The 13,350-nt window shown below is 51.0% G+C and overlaps 1 protein-coding gene across 2 annotated transcripts in view; it reads left to right on the top strand.

The window, feature by feature from the left end:
* sdk2a (sidekick cell adhesion molecule 2a) overlaps window positions 1-13,350 on the top strand; it is a 92,354-nt gene that overhangs the window by 46,441 nt on the left and 32,563 nt on the right. For both annotated transcript variants that reach the window (XM_076996779.1, XM_076996778.1), the window contains exons 2-6: window positions 5,997-6,156; window positions 8,050-8,156; window positions 8,422-8,569; window positions 11,728-11,861; window positions 13,209-13,320. In XM_076996779.1, coding sequence (XP_076852894.1) covers window positions 5,997-6,156; window positions 8,050-8,156; window positions 8,422-8,569; window positions 11,728-11,861; window positions 13,209-13,320 — 661 coding nt within the window. The remainder of the gene's footprint in view (window positions 1-5,996; window positions 6,157-8,049; window positions 8,157-8,421; window positions 8,570-11,727; window positions 11,862-13,208; window positions 13,321-13,350) is intronic.

The raw sequence follows: 13,350 nt of genomic DNA, 5'->3' as shown, positions 1-13,350 counted from the left end.
CCGATGGAATTCCCATTTCGACGCCTTTGTTTGTTATTTTCCCTCCATTACTGTTTGCCCTACTTTCTAAATTCAGTTCGTTCCTGCCTTCTCATGCCTGAAGAAGGCGTTTTCTGCCTCCTCCTACAGCTCGCTCTCTCTCTTTTTCTCTCATTCTCTCTCCCTCTCAATTTCTCTCTCTCAACTTTCTTCTGCCCTCAGATTGCTGGTGCATTTGGCTCTCTTTTAACTCACCTGATGTCAATTAGCACAGCGAGCACATGAATTCGATCCTCTCTCTCTCTCTCTCTCTCTCTCACTCTCACACTCCTTCACGTTACCACCTGTTTTCATCTCTGTTTGACCATGTAGGCCTTTGCAGATATGCATTTCATTGCCGAGGCACAGTGTAATTACTATATGGACAACATTACAGCTCCGACAGCCTCTTCCAGGGACGGAACATGGCCCCTCTCCCATTCCTAGCAGAAAATACAAGACCTCACAGCACCCACCCTAGGGGAGGAAGGGCCGGGCGGCTTCTGATTGGTTGACTCTAGAGGCAGTGGTGTGATGGTGAAAAACAGTCAAGGGAGACGTGGGGGCACGTCTCATTAATGGACAGTTGGCATGTACGCGAGCTCCTGCCATTGGGTTGTGCCAGGCCACACTGGTGGCCAATGAGATGCAGGCGTTTGCAGGCACAGACGCAGAATCTTCCCCTGGTGCTGAGTGGGAGGGAGGAGCACGGGGAGCGGGCCAGGTGGATAACGGAAGGAAAAGAACAAGGCGGGCGGGCGGGAGGTCGAGGTGCAAAGGATTGTGGGGGGGGAAAGCGAGAGAATGCAGGACGTTGAAGCAGATAAAATAGATGGGGAAAGGGAAAGAGAGGGAGAGAGAGAGGGAGAGAAATGGGGAGAGAGAGAGGGAGAGAAATGGAGAGAGAGAGGGACGGGTGCGTGCAGGCTTTGTGTTGATGCGGCTGGCAGCCTCTGATAATTCAATCTGCTGCCCATTGACTCTCAGCCTCCCCCACACCCGCTCTGTCTTCACTCCTAATTAAATCTTGGTTTGATAGCTCAATGCCGTCTCTAATTGCGTTGCCGTTACGTCACAGGGCTGCCCACCACTCTGCGGATCAAAGTCCCATTACACCTCAGTTAATCTCATCAATTACACATCCATTAACCCACGGCGACCTATTCATAGTCCATGCGAGCGCAGTTGTGCCCAAACTAACCCAGCGAGGTAATGAAATTCAGCCGCACAAGCTGCTACGCCCGTTGAATTGTAGCCAAAGTTAAACAAAGTGATTCTGCTTTCCTTTATTGCCCTTCCCGCCCCCCACATGTTGTCTGCTGAAGACGGCGTGCTGCAGGTAACCACCGGCTCATCTCCGCGCTCTAGTGTCATATCCAGCTAACATGACACTTCCGTGCCTTGTCAGATGGATGTGCAAAGGTGATTAGCAGGCTGGATTTGCACTCTGAGCAAGCGACATCTATTACTCCCCTACAGTCATACACGAGCGATGTAGATGCTAGCACACGGGTCATTACTGTAAATGAATGTGTGCGGGGCTGGGTGTCGGTAATGACCACGCCAGTGTTTCTGCTCCCTCTGTCTGGGAGGAGGCTGGGGAGGGGCTGGTCTGAGCGCTAATGGGCCCCTTCACCTTGCTGGCAGGGTGGGAGGGCACCGTGTCGCACACTGGGAAGTTGATGAAGTGTAAATCGGCATGGCGCTGGTTGTCACGGCGATGACGCCAGCTGACAAGAGTGACGCCGCCGGTTGACCTTCATCTTAGTCTAAACACACACACACACACTTACACACACATACACATGAATGCACCACATCTAGCAATGCTGGACCAAGGGCGTGGTTATATGCACTTTCACCGATGTCACTTTTGAGTGAAACATGACTAGCCTGCCTGTTAGGCTATAAGAGACGGCCTCTGATGATGCCTGTTAGGCTATAAGAGATGTGCAGTGTTCGAAATAGCCTACTAGATACTGCATACTGCACTCAGTGTATACTGGATACTGCATATTGGTCCTTGTAGTAGTATGCAGTACAGTTTTCAGTATGCGACAAAAGCAAAAGCATTCTACCGGGTCATGTGAACATAGCATTGCATGATGGGATGCAGTACACCATGAAGATAGCTCTGTTCGCGTACTGGAATATTTTGCGGAAGTAGTACGTTATCCAGGGATGTTTCACGTACTAGAAAAATAATTTTTATTTGCATACTGTAGGTATGCTGACGAACCAACGTTCGATGCAAAAAATTCTGGCTCAGTAATGTGTTCCAAACTACGTTGTACTTTTGTAAGGGTGTCATATAACATCGCTCCTCACCGCCAGCAGGTGTATGTTTTTTCCTGAATACTACTGTGACTTCGTCAAGCACAACCCAGCCAGTCATCAGGCACTGCTAATAGTCAACTCTGAGGCGATTTCAGGTCGGGAGACCAGCGAGATTATTGTTGTTGTTTTCAAGCGGTCTGTGCGCTTCATCAACGCTCCGGACACCATTGAAATATAAAAATACAGCTTTTTATCTCAATACTGACCAAATTTAATCGAAATCCGTGCAGGCGAAAGGTTTTTACTAGACCGCAGAAAATAGGTAGCCATGATTGACATTGGTGTATCGAACGTCACGGTAGCTAGCAACTTTAGGCTAAAAGCGGCGTCTCGGTTTAACTCGTTCCCACAGTGTTTTCTTGAAATCGGTACTGATACCAGTGTTGTGTAGTTTAATATCTCATTGTTTTCTGATATAACTTGTTGTTAAATGGTAATATAGTTAACATCACTTCGAATTAGATTATGATTATGATTAATTATTAATTATGATTAATTAGAATTGGATTATGTGAATTTCAGTCACACAACTTCTATTGTAATTAATGTATTATATTTTAATGTGATACATGATATTATAAATATCATAACTATCAATTCTCAACCAATTTTCAAAATCCATTTTAAAATATTTCGGCTCTGTCTAGATATGTGATTCTTTTTAAGCTTGGGGCTGTTTGAAAATTTTGTCATCATACCTACATACTGCATACTGATTTGTGGTAGTAGGCTATTTCGAACACAGCCTCTGTTGATGCCTGTTAGGCTATCAGAGATGGTCTCTGATGAAGCCTGTTAGGCTATAAGAGATGGTCTCTGATGAAGTAGCAGACGCTCGCAGCATCTGATCAGTTGAGCCCTCACCTGCTTGTTTCCCCTCCTCATCAAGAAGGGCGGTGGCCACAGCCAGGCGTGCGCGCCGTGATTGGCCGAGCCACTCTTGCACGCATGTCCCAGGCAATGATTAAATAGAGGTGTAAGTGGCCACCACTGTGTGGGAATAAAAGGGAAGAAATACATTAGGAGTGCTGAATGTGCGCCCTGTCCAAGTGATTGCATGCCAGCATGGTGCGCTATGCAACACAATGGGCCATGTTTTATGGATCCTGTCTGGTGCCGGTGGCCTTTGTCTGGGAGCTGTTAAAATTCCGTGTGCACAGCAGGAGAGACAGAGTGCATCGTGGTCCCCCAGTTAGACTCCGGCCGTCAGGTTAAATGAAGGGGTTTTGTATATCAGCCCCAGGTAGAGGCATGTGGGCTCGGTCCGCCCGCAGGAGAGGTCAGCGTTGGCCTGCTCGGTGTTCTCACCGCGGGGGAACCGTGCTCAAGACTCTCCATCCGGACCTGTGCAGCCTGCCACTTGCACTGCACTCTCTCTCTCTCTCTCTCACACACACACACACACACACACACACTCTCTCACACACACACACACTCAGACACACACGGTGGGAGAGAGAGCAGGCCAGAGTGTGGAGGGCAAAGTGGTCTCGTCGCTGCCCCAGACCCTGCAGATGAAAGTCTTGTGCCGAGCTGTGCAGCCCTCAACACCAGCACTGTGGCTCATGCTCTCATAACAGCCAGACTCCTCAGCTCCTTCCTCCTGCTTACCACGCAGCCACCAATCATCACCGCCAACTCCCAGTCAAGAGCGTTCGGCTAGTTATTCCAACTTTTGCTGTGAAAGTTCCTGATAGTCGAATAGTTCCAAACCGGTGGAATGTACTGGTTGGGCGGCCACGGAGACGAAAGAGGCCAGGTGCAGAAAGCGGAGAAATTGTTACGGAATTAATCTTGAAATCTGCTTGCAGGTGCCTCCTGTCTCAGCTGCAGCAGGAACAGAATTCCTCTGCGTTGGTGAGAACACAGAGGCGCTATTAGCGGGCTCCCCTAGCCGAGCGGAGGTACCTGCGCCTTTCCGCCCACGGCCCGGGGACCGCTCTGCACCCGGGGAGCAATTACCGGCAGCCGCCACGCACTCCGTTGGGTCTGATCGTCTCTCTTCCAGAGAGAAGAGGGGAGGCACGTCACATGGCCAAGCATGTGCCCCTGTCAGACAGCTGATGGCATGGCGCACTTTTGCACGCGGAGGTACCTAATGGCAGTGCGTATTCTAATGGCGGAGCTTATAAGTGGACGGGCCCGGTGCATGCGGGTAGATTTACCCCGGGGAGGAAATAAGAGGGGTGGCAGAGGCTGGAGAGGCAGTGTACTGGGGGGGGCATTTTAATCTCGCTCACACTGGGAACATTTCAGAGGGCCGTTACCCAACGGCAATGATTTGGAGGAGTGGCAGGGGACATTGAAACGTTTGATTGGACCGATAATCGTCCGTATCCACAAGGATGAACAGGATCAGCCCTGTCTGATAGGTTGTGGGTGTGTCTGGTATTTAGTGGGCCTGTCTAATAGATAGTGGGCATGTCCTATAGGTAGTGGGCGTGTCTGATAGATAGTGGGCCTGTCTGATAGGTCGCGGGCGCGTCGTATAGGTAGTGGGCGTGTCTGGTAGATAGTGGGCGTGTCCTATAGGTAGTGGGCGTGTCGGATAGGTAGTGCCCGTGTGCATAGGTATGTTCTCCTCCACTTTCAGTCTCTGAAACATTGGACAGGAGTGTTTTATTCATACACCCGAGAGGCTTTGGATGCGGTTAAGTACCAAAAACTACCAAACACTGTGGGTAACAGCCCTGATTTCCAAGGAATGGCCACAAAAACTGTGTGTGTGTGTGTGTGTGTGTGTGTGTGTGTGTGTGTGTGTGTGTGTGTGTGTGTGTGTGTGTGTGTGTTTGAGTTTGTCTCCCTCATTCCCCATCAGTTAACAGTATTCTCTATAGGAGTGGGTGCCACGCGCCCCTCCCTGCAGCTCCTACAGGGCAGAGTATATCAGCACTAGCTGTTTGAGGGTGGAGCTGAGAGCCCACCAATAACCACTCAGGCCATTACTCACTGCCACGTTTGGCAGTACCGCAGGGCATGCTAGCTTATTGCCTCTATTAATACAAACTTTAATTAGCCTCTCACCAAACATTGTGACAATGAGCACCGGTGTCACCTAAGGAGAAGGAGCACTCGCGGTCGATATGTCTGATCATGTGCTCCTCAGGTGGGTAATGAAAGCCCTTCGTCTCCCCGGGCTGGTTGTGTCCGCGCGGACCTGTGGAGCTAAACCCCCCGCGTGTAGATAACCCTCCCGTGTGGGAGAGGCTGATGACGAATGGGGGTGAGAGGAGACCGTAGGTCATTCTGTCACATTCGCCGAGCGAACAGCTCCATCTCCGAGCACTCTCCAACGTCTTCGCTCAGCTGTGGCGTCGGAGAGCGCCGAGTCACACTCCATCTTCCCTCGAGCGTGGGGAGCAGCTACGCCCCTCCGGCCTCCACCCGGAGCACATGCCACTTTTTAACCCGAACCTGCTTTGACCCGCGCTGTCAGTCTACAACGCACTTTAGTATATGTGCTGTTCACAAACGATCAATTAATAACATATCAAACCTGCAAAACATGTGCAATATGAATGAACTTGGATCTTTGAATTGCTGTGTGTTTGGTCCGTTTCCACATCTGCAGGCTCTTAACCTGTACCAAACCTTCTCCGTGCAGATGACCTCTTAACCTGTACCAAACCTTCTCTGTGTAGATGACGTTCCACCATACTTCAAAATGGAGCCGGTGGCAACCCAGGTGCACCTGGAGGGCAATCGCTTGGTGCTGACCTGCATGGCCGAGGGCAGCTGGCCCCTGGAGTTTAAATGGCTCTATAATGGCACAGAGTTGACACGCTTCTCGCTGGAGTACAGGTGACCCGCCGTGTCCCCGTGTCCCCGTGTCCCCGTGTCCCCCCCCCCCCAGGCCTGCTTGCCTTGCTCCTCTCCATTTGTCATTCCCACCACGTAATTACCGCAACAAATAGACACATTAATCACAGTTTACCTTTTAACAAATTTCTCATTTGCGGATATTTATTCAAATCCCGCTTCATTTCCATGCATTTATTCCAAAATGGTGGAGGATCATAAGCCTCTTGAGATATAGCACCTCGTTCCCCATGCAGGCGTGAAATGACTCTCAGATATCGATTTACCACTCGTGCTGCTCGATGTCCTCCCAGGTCCGGACGCCGCAAGTCGACGGCACATTCGCACCATGACCAAACTTGGCCATTTGTTTGTGTCCTGTGCCCAGTGTGTGAGAGGAATCTAGAGTTACAGCCAACATGGAGTCAACAGGACCGGATGCATTAACTGCAAGAGCCATATAATATTTATAATTGCAAAGGCGGAGTGAACTGTGCTGGTGGGATTTTTTTTGTTCCATATAATAGGCGGGTTTCGAGGTGGATTCTTCCTCTGCTTTATTTAATAACACGGAGTTTGGCCAGACCATGGGCTGACTGACAAATACTTCCCCACTTGGTTCACGACCTCAAATGCTCCCTGTCCCGTCCACCTCCGAACCCCCCCCCCCCCCCCCCCCCCCCCCCCTCCCCCACACACACTTCTGTCCAAAGTTCACATTTCTGGACAGAGCGGGTGGAAATTATGGGACATTCGGGTTAGGAGAGCCGGTGCTAACTAGCGTCACGCTGCCACACTCGCTTCAGTGCTGTAGACAGCTGTAGCCCCCTGCTTGTTTGCAGGTATTCCTTTATTGCCCTCTCCATGAAAGTGGTTATCACCTCTAGGTTTGTAGAGTGGTTTATTGGTATTCAGTCTTGAACATCAGCCGCCTCCAACCAAACTGCCTAAGGTTGTGTCCTGTGGAAAATGCTACCTGAGACACGCTGAGATGGCCCGGGGGCTCCAGCCCCAGCCGGGCTTTAAGGCGGCGCCGTTCACGGGTTTCTCTTAGGCTCCTTTACAATGACACTAGGTCAATGGCAGCGGCAAAACCGGCCCGAAGTCTGTAGCATCCAAAGATCCTCATCGTCAGTTTCCAGGTGGCTCCAGCTGTGTGTGTGTGTGTGTGTGTGTGTGCATGCATGCATTTGAAGACTCGGATCACGTTTCCGCTTGTTACACTGCTGATCAAAGAGAGAAACAGCATCCACTGGAGTGCAGCAGCAGGAGTGTGTGAGTGACGCTGTAGCGAGGGCTTGAGGTAGATAAGGCGCTGAGTAGCTAAGTGAGTTAGGAAGCCCCACATGCACACACCCCCCATGCCACCCCCACAGGGACAACTACAGCCGCAGAATATCCAACTCCTATTGATCAAGCAGGCAAACCCACAAACACACACACACACACACACTCACACACAAACACACACACACTCGCACACACATCATTTCCGCCCTTTGTTCTCTCTCTGCTTTTGGACTTAATGGCCTCTGCCACTACATGCAGTCGTCATAGCACCAAGCGGGCCCTAAAAACCCTTCCATTACAGGCGAGAGGGGCTTATGGGGGAGGAGACGGCGTCAGAACAATGGACTCCAGCTCACACTAGAGCTGCAGGCTCACTCACAAACCACCTCCGCAAGGCCTGAGACATTTCATCTGTACTACATTAGGAACCATAATGCTGTGTGTTTATGTGTGGGAGTGTGCGTTTGTGTGTGTGTTAGTGTGTTTATATATATATATGACATATTTATGTGTATGTGTTTATATGTATGTATAGTATATATACACATAGATGAAATTACATCTGGAAATTGTGAGAGTGACTAGTGTGACTGTGTTGCCCTCCAGGTACCTGATCCCATCTCTGGACCGGGTCCACGCGGGCTTCTACAGGTGCATCGTGAGGAATCGGGTCGGTGCTCTCATGCAGAGGAGCACGCAGGTGCAGGTGGCCTGTAAGTTCACTCAGAGAGCAGCGCGGCTGGCATCAGCTCCGCTTTGGCAAAGGGCCACACTTCACTTAAGAACCAACAACACAACCTCCGTTTGAGTTCCTCCCTTCTCCCTCCCTCCACACATCCTTCACTTTCTCTCTCATTTCTCTTCCCACTACCTCTCACTTTATCCCTTGCTTCTTTCCTCTCTCTCTCTCTCTCTCTCTCTCTCTCTCTCTCTCTCTCTCTCTCTCTCTCTCTCTCTCTCTCTCTCTCCTCATCTCAGACATGGAGGGTTTTGTGGAAGGCGAGCGGTCCCAGGTGGTGTCTCAGGGCGAGGCCGCCCTCGTCCTCCCGCCGCTTATCCCCAGTTTCCCGCGGCCCCAGATCACGTGGTTCCGCGACGGCCGCAAGATCCCCGCCAGCAGCCGCATGTGAGCCCGCCCACCCACGCCAGAATACCCGCCCACCCACGCCAGAATACCCGCCCACCCACGCCAGAATATCCGCCCACCCACGTCAGATTACCCGCCCACCCACGCCAGATTACCCGCCCACCCATGCTAGATTACCCGCCCACCCACGCCAGATTACCCGCCCACCCATGCCAGAATACCCGCCCACCCACACCAGATTACCCGCCTACCCACTCCAGAATACCCGCCCACCCACGCCAGATTACCCGCCCACTAGAGCTGGGCGATTAATCGATATTATCTATTAATTCGAATTTACAGTTAAGGACGATGTGTTTTTAAGAAAATCGATTTTCTGAGATTTAATTTTCACCACCGACGCTGCACTGTGGGCTCCCGTAGTTCAGTGAGTTTAGCACCTCCCACCCATCCACCCTCAAAACACACACACACAAACATGACGGCGGAACTTGTGTCCAAGAAAAGAGCAACTAGCTCCGTGATCTGGAGTTGGTTCGGTTTTGCGGCGTCAGATGTAGACCAAACAAGTCCTCGCTGTAAGGTGTTTGAAACCGATAGAGGGAGAGAGCGAAGAGTGCTATTCAGTTGCGCTGTCAATAAAGTTTCCCTCCGCGGGATATTTTGGATTAAGCAGTTTCTGCCTCGGTCACCGAACCCGCTTCAATGGATTATACTTTCGCGAGTGACCGTAGCGCGCGGCTCCGGGCACCTCGCGAGTGTGTAAAATGGAGACAAATTAAGTATTATATCGCGATCCATTATTAGTGTTGACTTGTAACTCCTGCGGTAGCCCAACTCAAAAGTAGACCAAAAAACCGCACCCCGCGACCCCATAATTTTTACCCGCGGCTGGATTTTCCAAACAAGCCCAATTTGGCGTGAAAAAGCGAACCTGGCAACTATTGTAGTATAAAGTATAAACTGTGGTAGTATAAAGAAACAGTGGAAGGAACATTTACCTGACGAATTTTAATGTTACATTGTGTTTCAGGTTTGAAAAGTGCTGGAATTTAGGCTAAAGTGAGGGGAGCCCTGTTCTTAATCAGAATGTAGACAGCGTGACTGTCAGTACAACATGCAAGAATTGTTCAATTGTATTTGTTTTCCATTTTATTAAAGGGCACCAAATTATTTATATCTATTTATTTTTTGAGGGTGTGTTTTATTTATTTATTTTAAGTTTGAGGTTGCATTGTGTCAATGCTTAAAGTATGTTGGAGAAAACCTTCTAAAAGTTACTGAATGTTCTCACTTGTTTACAATTTGTTTCTGCTTGCACTTTAACCTCAAAGGGGAAATTTAAGTGAAAAATAAATTAAAACTTTTTTTTACCATTCCTTTATCATCTGTAGTTTTTTAGTAGAGGAAAATAAATCTATTAAAATCGAAAATCGGATTAAAAAAAAATTAATCGAAGATTTTTTTGGAGGGCCATATCGCCCAGCTCTACCGCCCACCCAAGCCAGAATACCCGCCCACCCACGCCAGATTACCCACCCACCCACGCCAGATTACCCTCCTACCCACGCCAGATTACCCGCCCACCCACGCCAGAATACCCGCCCACCCACGCCAGATTACCCGCCCACCCACGCCAGATTACCCGCCCACCCACGCCAGAATACCCGCCCACCCACACCAGATTACCCTCCCACCCACGCCAGATTACCCACCCACCCACGCCAGATTACCCTCCTACCCACGCCAGATTACCCGCCCACCCACGCCAGATTACCCGCCCACCCACGCCAGAATACCCGCCCACCCACGCCAGATTACCCGCCCACCCACGCCAGATTACCCGTCCACCCACGCCAATTTACCCACCCACCCACTCCAAATTACCCGCCCACCCACGCCAGAATACCCGCCCACCCACACCAGATTACCCTCCCACCCACGCCAGATTACCTGCCCACCCACGCCAGATTACCCGCCCACCCACGCCAGATTACCCTCCCACCCACGCCGGATTGCCCGCCCTCGGAGTGCCCGAGATGGGCGGCCTTATTGTTGTGTAGCTGCCCTGCGAGCCCTCCACCTGCAGCAGGCCGGGGCTCGCGGGGAGGGCCAGGAGGGCCGGGCGACCATGATGCTGCACTGCTGCGGTAATGATGAAGGCTGCGGTAATGAGAACTCCTGTTGACTCAGGAGCGGCCATGATTGAAGGCTGGGGAGAGAGTGGGCAGCAGGGGAACCAATTAGACAAAGTGGACAAAAGGCCTTTATTGATGACCTTGCTTGATTGACAGCACACACCAGTGTGTGTGTGTGTGTGTGTGTGTGTGTGTGTGTGTGTGTGTGTGTGTGTGTGTGTGTGTGTGTGTGTGTGTGTGTGTGTGTGTGCATGCTTGAGCCTATGCGTGTGGTACTGGGTGTTGAGCACATCTCATGAACCTTGGCTGCCAGTAGGTGTGTGTGTGAGTGTGTGTGAGATCAGCCTGCTGTTTGAGAATCTGTAATCTATACCGACTGTGCAGTGCGTCAGAGCTGACGTGACACTCTCCAACACATGCCCAGGAGAAGGGGTCTCCCCATGCAGCGCTGCCAAGAAACTGCCTTTGTTTGTTTATTTAGTTTGTTGAGTCTGGCGTTATGTAAGACTCGCATAGATGCATAGAGCGTAGTCCTGAGCTTAGTCCAGAGCTTAGTCCAGAGCTTAGTCCAGAGCTTAGTCCGGAGCTTAGTCCAGAGCGTAGTCCAGAGCGAAGTCCATAGCAAAGTCCAGAGTGTAGTCCAGAGCGTAGTCCAGAGACGCTCTGGTGGATAGGGGCTCTCCACACTCAGGTCTGTGGGCGGAGCTAGTGGTCTCCTCCCCCCTCTGTGTCCACGCATCATTCGTATTCCGCTGCGACATCTGACGCCGATTCCACGAGAACTCTCACTGTAATTGCGGGAGGCAGTTTAATGCGGCCGGGCCGGACGTCTGCTCCCGAGTGGAGTGCCACCTCTGACTCCAGCAGAGTGGCCGTAGATCGCAGGCACTTCACCTCCACAGGCGCTTGAATAATGCGCCCTTTTGGCCTCTAACTCTGTGTGTGTGTGTGTGTGTGTGTGTGTGTGTGTGTGTGTGTGTGTGTGTGTGTGTGTGTGTGTGTGTGTGTGGCTGAAGCGTCTACAAGCACCGCTCTTCTAAAGGTCATTTCTCCTTCTAGAGCCCTCACTCTGGACAACATGCTGGTCATCTTGTCCACCGTGGCGCCAGACGCAGGACGTTACTACGCCCAGGCTGTCAACGACAAAAATGGGGAGAACAAGACCAGCCAGCCCGTTATTCTCACTGTGGAAAGTGAGCACGGTGAAAGGGCGCGCGCACACACACACACACACACACGCACGCACGCACGCACGCACACACACACACACACAGACACACACACATACATACATTATATAGCAGTGCCCACACACATATTTTCATATTCAGCTTCATTTCCATTCAGTAGAAAGTGCTGAAATGCATCAAATACACTACAACAACTATTGTCTGTGGAATTCAACTGGGAGCCTTGATCCTCGGGGGCATTGCTGTCCAACAGGTGACCCAGTAAAATCAAAAACGTGCAGCTCTGGTGCCCTCTAGTGGCCATGTGCCTCACCACCTGCAGCCTCCTCAAGGGCCTGGGCAGACCAAGTTTTACTCCCGATCGATTGTCCCTGATTCCCTCCCCGATCCATCGTGCCGGCAGGGAGGGTGATGTGGCTGTTCCCGCCGCGCCTCAACGACAGCGTGATTAAGTAGCCCCATAAAAATCAGCCCCATGCTTTAATAGTGCCCCCCCACCCCCCAGCACCACAATGGCAGATTTATGAAAGACAAGGAGGCAGAGAGAGAGAGAGAGAGAGAGAGAGAGAGAGAGAGGCTCACTGTGAGTGCTTCACTACTACATATAAAGAGGGCGGAACAGAAGGAGGGAAGCAGATAAGGAGATTTGAGTGGGAGGAGACGAAAGGCAAAAAGATATAGAGAGAGAGAGAGAGAGAGAGAAAGAGAGAGAGAGAGAGAGAGAGAGAGAGAGAGAGAGGGGCAAAGGTAGAGACAGATTGACAGAGAGTGAGAGAGACTGAGACAGAGAGAGACACAGGTAGAGAGAGACATACAGACAGAGAGACACAGAGAGAGTCAGACAGAGAGAGAGAGAGAGACAGAGAGAGACACAGGTAGAGAGAGACATACAGACAGAGAGACACAGAGAGAGACATACAGAGAGAGAGAGAGAGAGAGAGAGATCAGTGATTGAGGGCAGGGAATCGATCCCTCTCTGGGGCCAGTGAGTGATTGTGGCGCGTTTAATCAGTATGTCTGCACCTCTCAATCAGACTCCATTCAATAGCATGGCACCTTAATGATGGTATTACAGCGCGCGGTGGAGGGGACACTTTGCTCGTCGGGTGGAGCACAAAGAGGGATTGAGAGTGGTGCCAATTACGTGCACAGTAGTGTAATGGTGATGGTTGCAGTGTGAAAGCAGATGGCATACGGGATGGTCGGATAAAAGGATGCTGGAGTGATGTCAGGAGTGGTGGGTGAACAGAGAGGGGTGTGGGGACTATGGCAGAGGGAGAAAAAACATCACTCTATTTTTTTTATTCGTTTATTCCCCTCCTCTCTCTCTCTCACTCTCTCTCTCTCCAGATGTTGGTGGGCCTGCTGACCCGATTGCTCCCACCATCATCATCCCTCCGAAGAACACCAGCGTGGTGGTTGGGACGTTTGAGGTCACGCTGGAGTGTGTGGCCAACGCCAGGTGTGTGTTTACATGAGAGAGAGCTGCAGT

This window comes from Brachyhypopomus gauderio, chromosome 2 (genome assembly GCF_052324685.1).
Source record: "Brachyhypopomus gauderio isolate BG-103 chromosome 2, BGAUD_0.2, whole genome shotgun sequence".
In the NCBI taxonomy this organism is placed as follows: Eukaryota; Metazoa; Chordata; class Actinopteri; order Gymnotiformes; family Hypopomidae; genus Brachyhypopomus; species Brachyhypopomus gauderio.
Note: the sequence above shows the minus strand (reverse complement) of the source record. Positions and strands in the feature narration are given on the sequence as shown.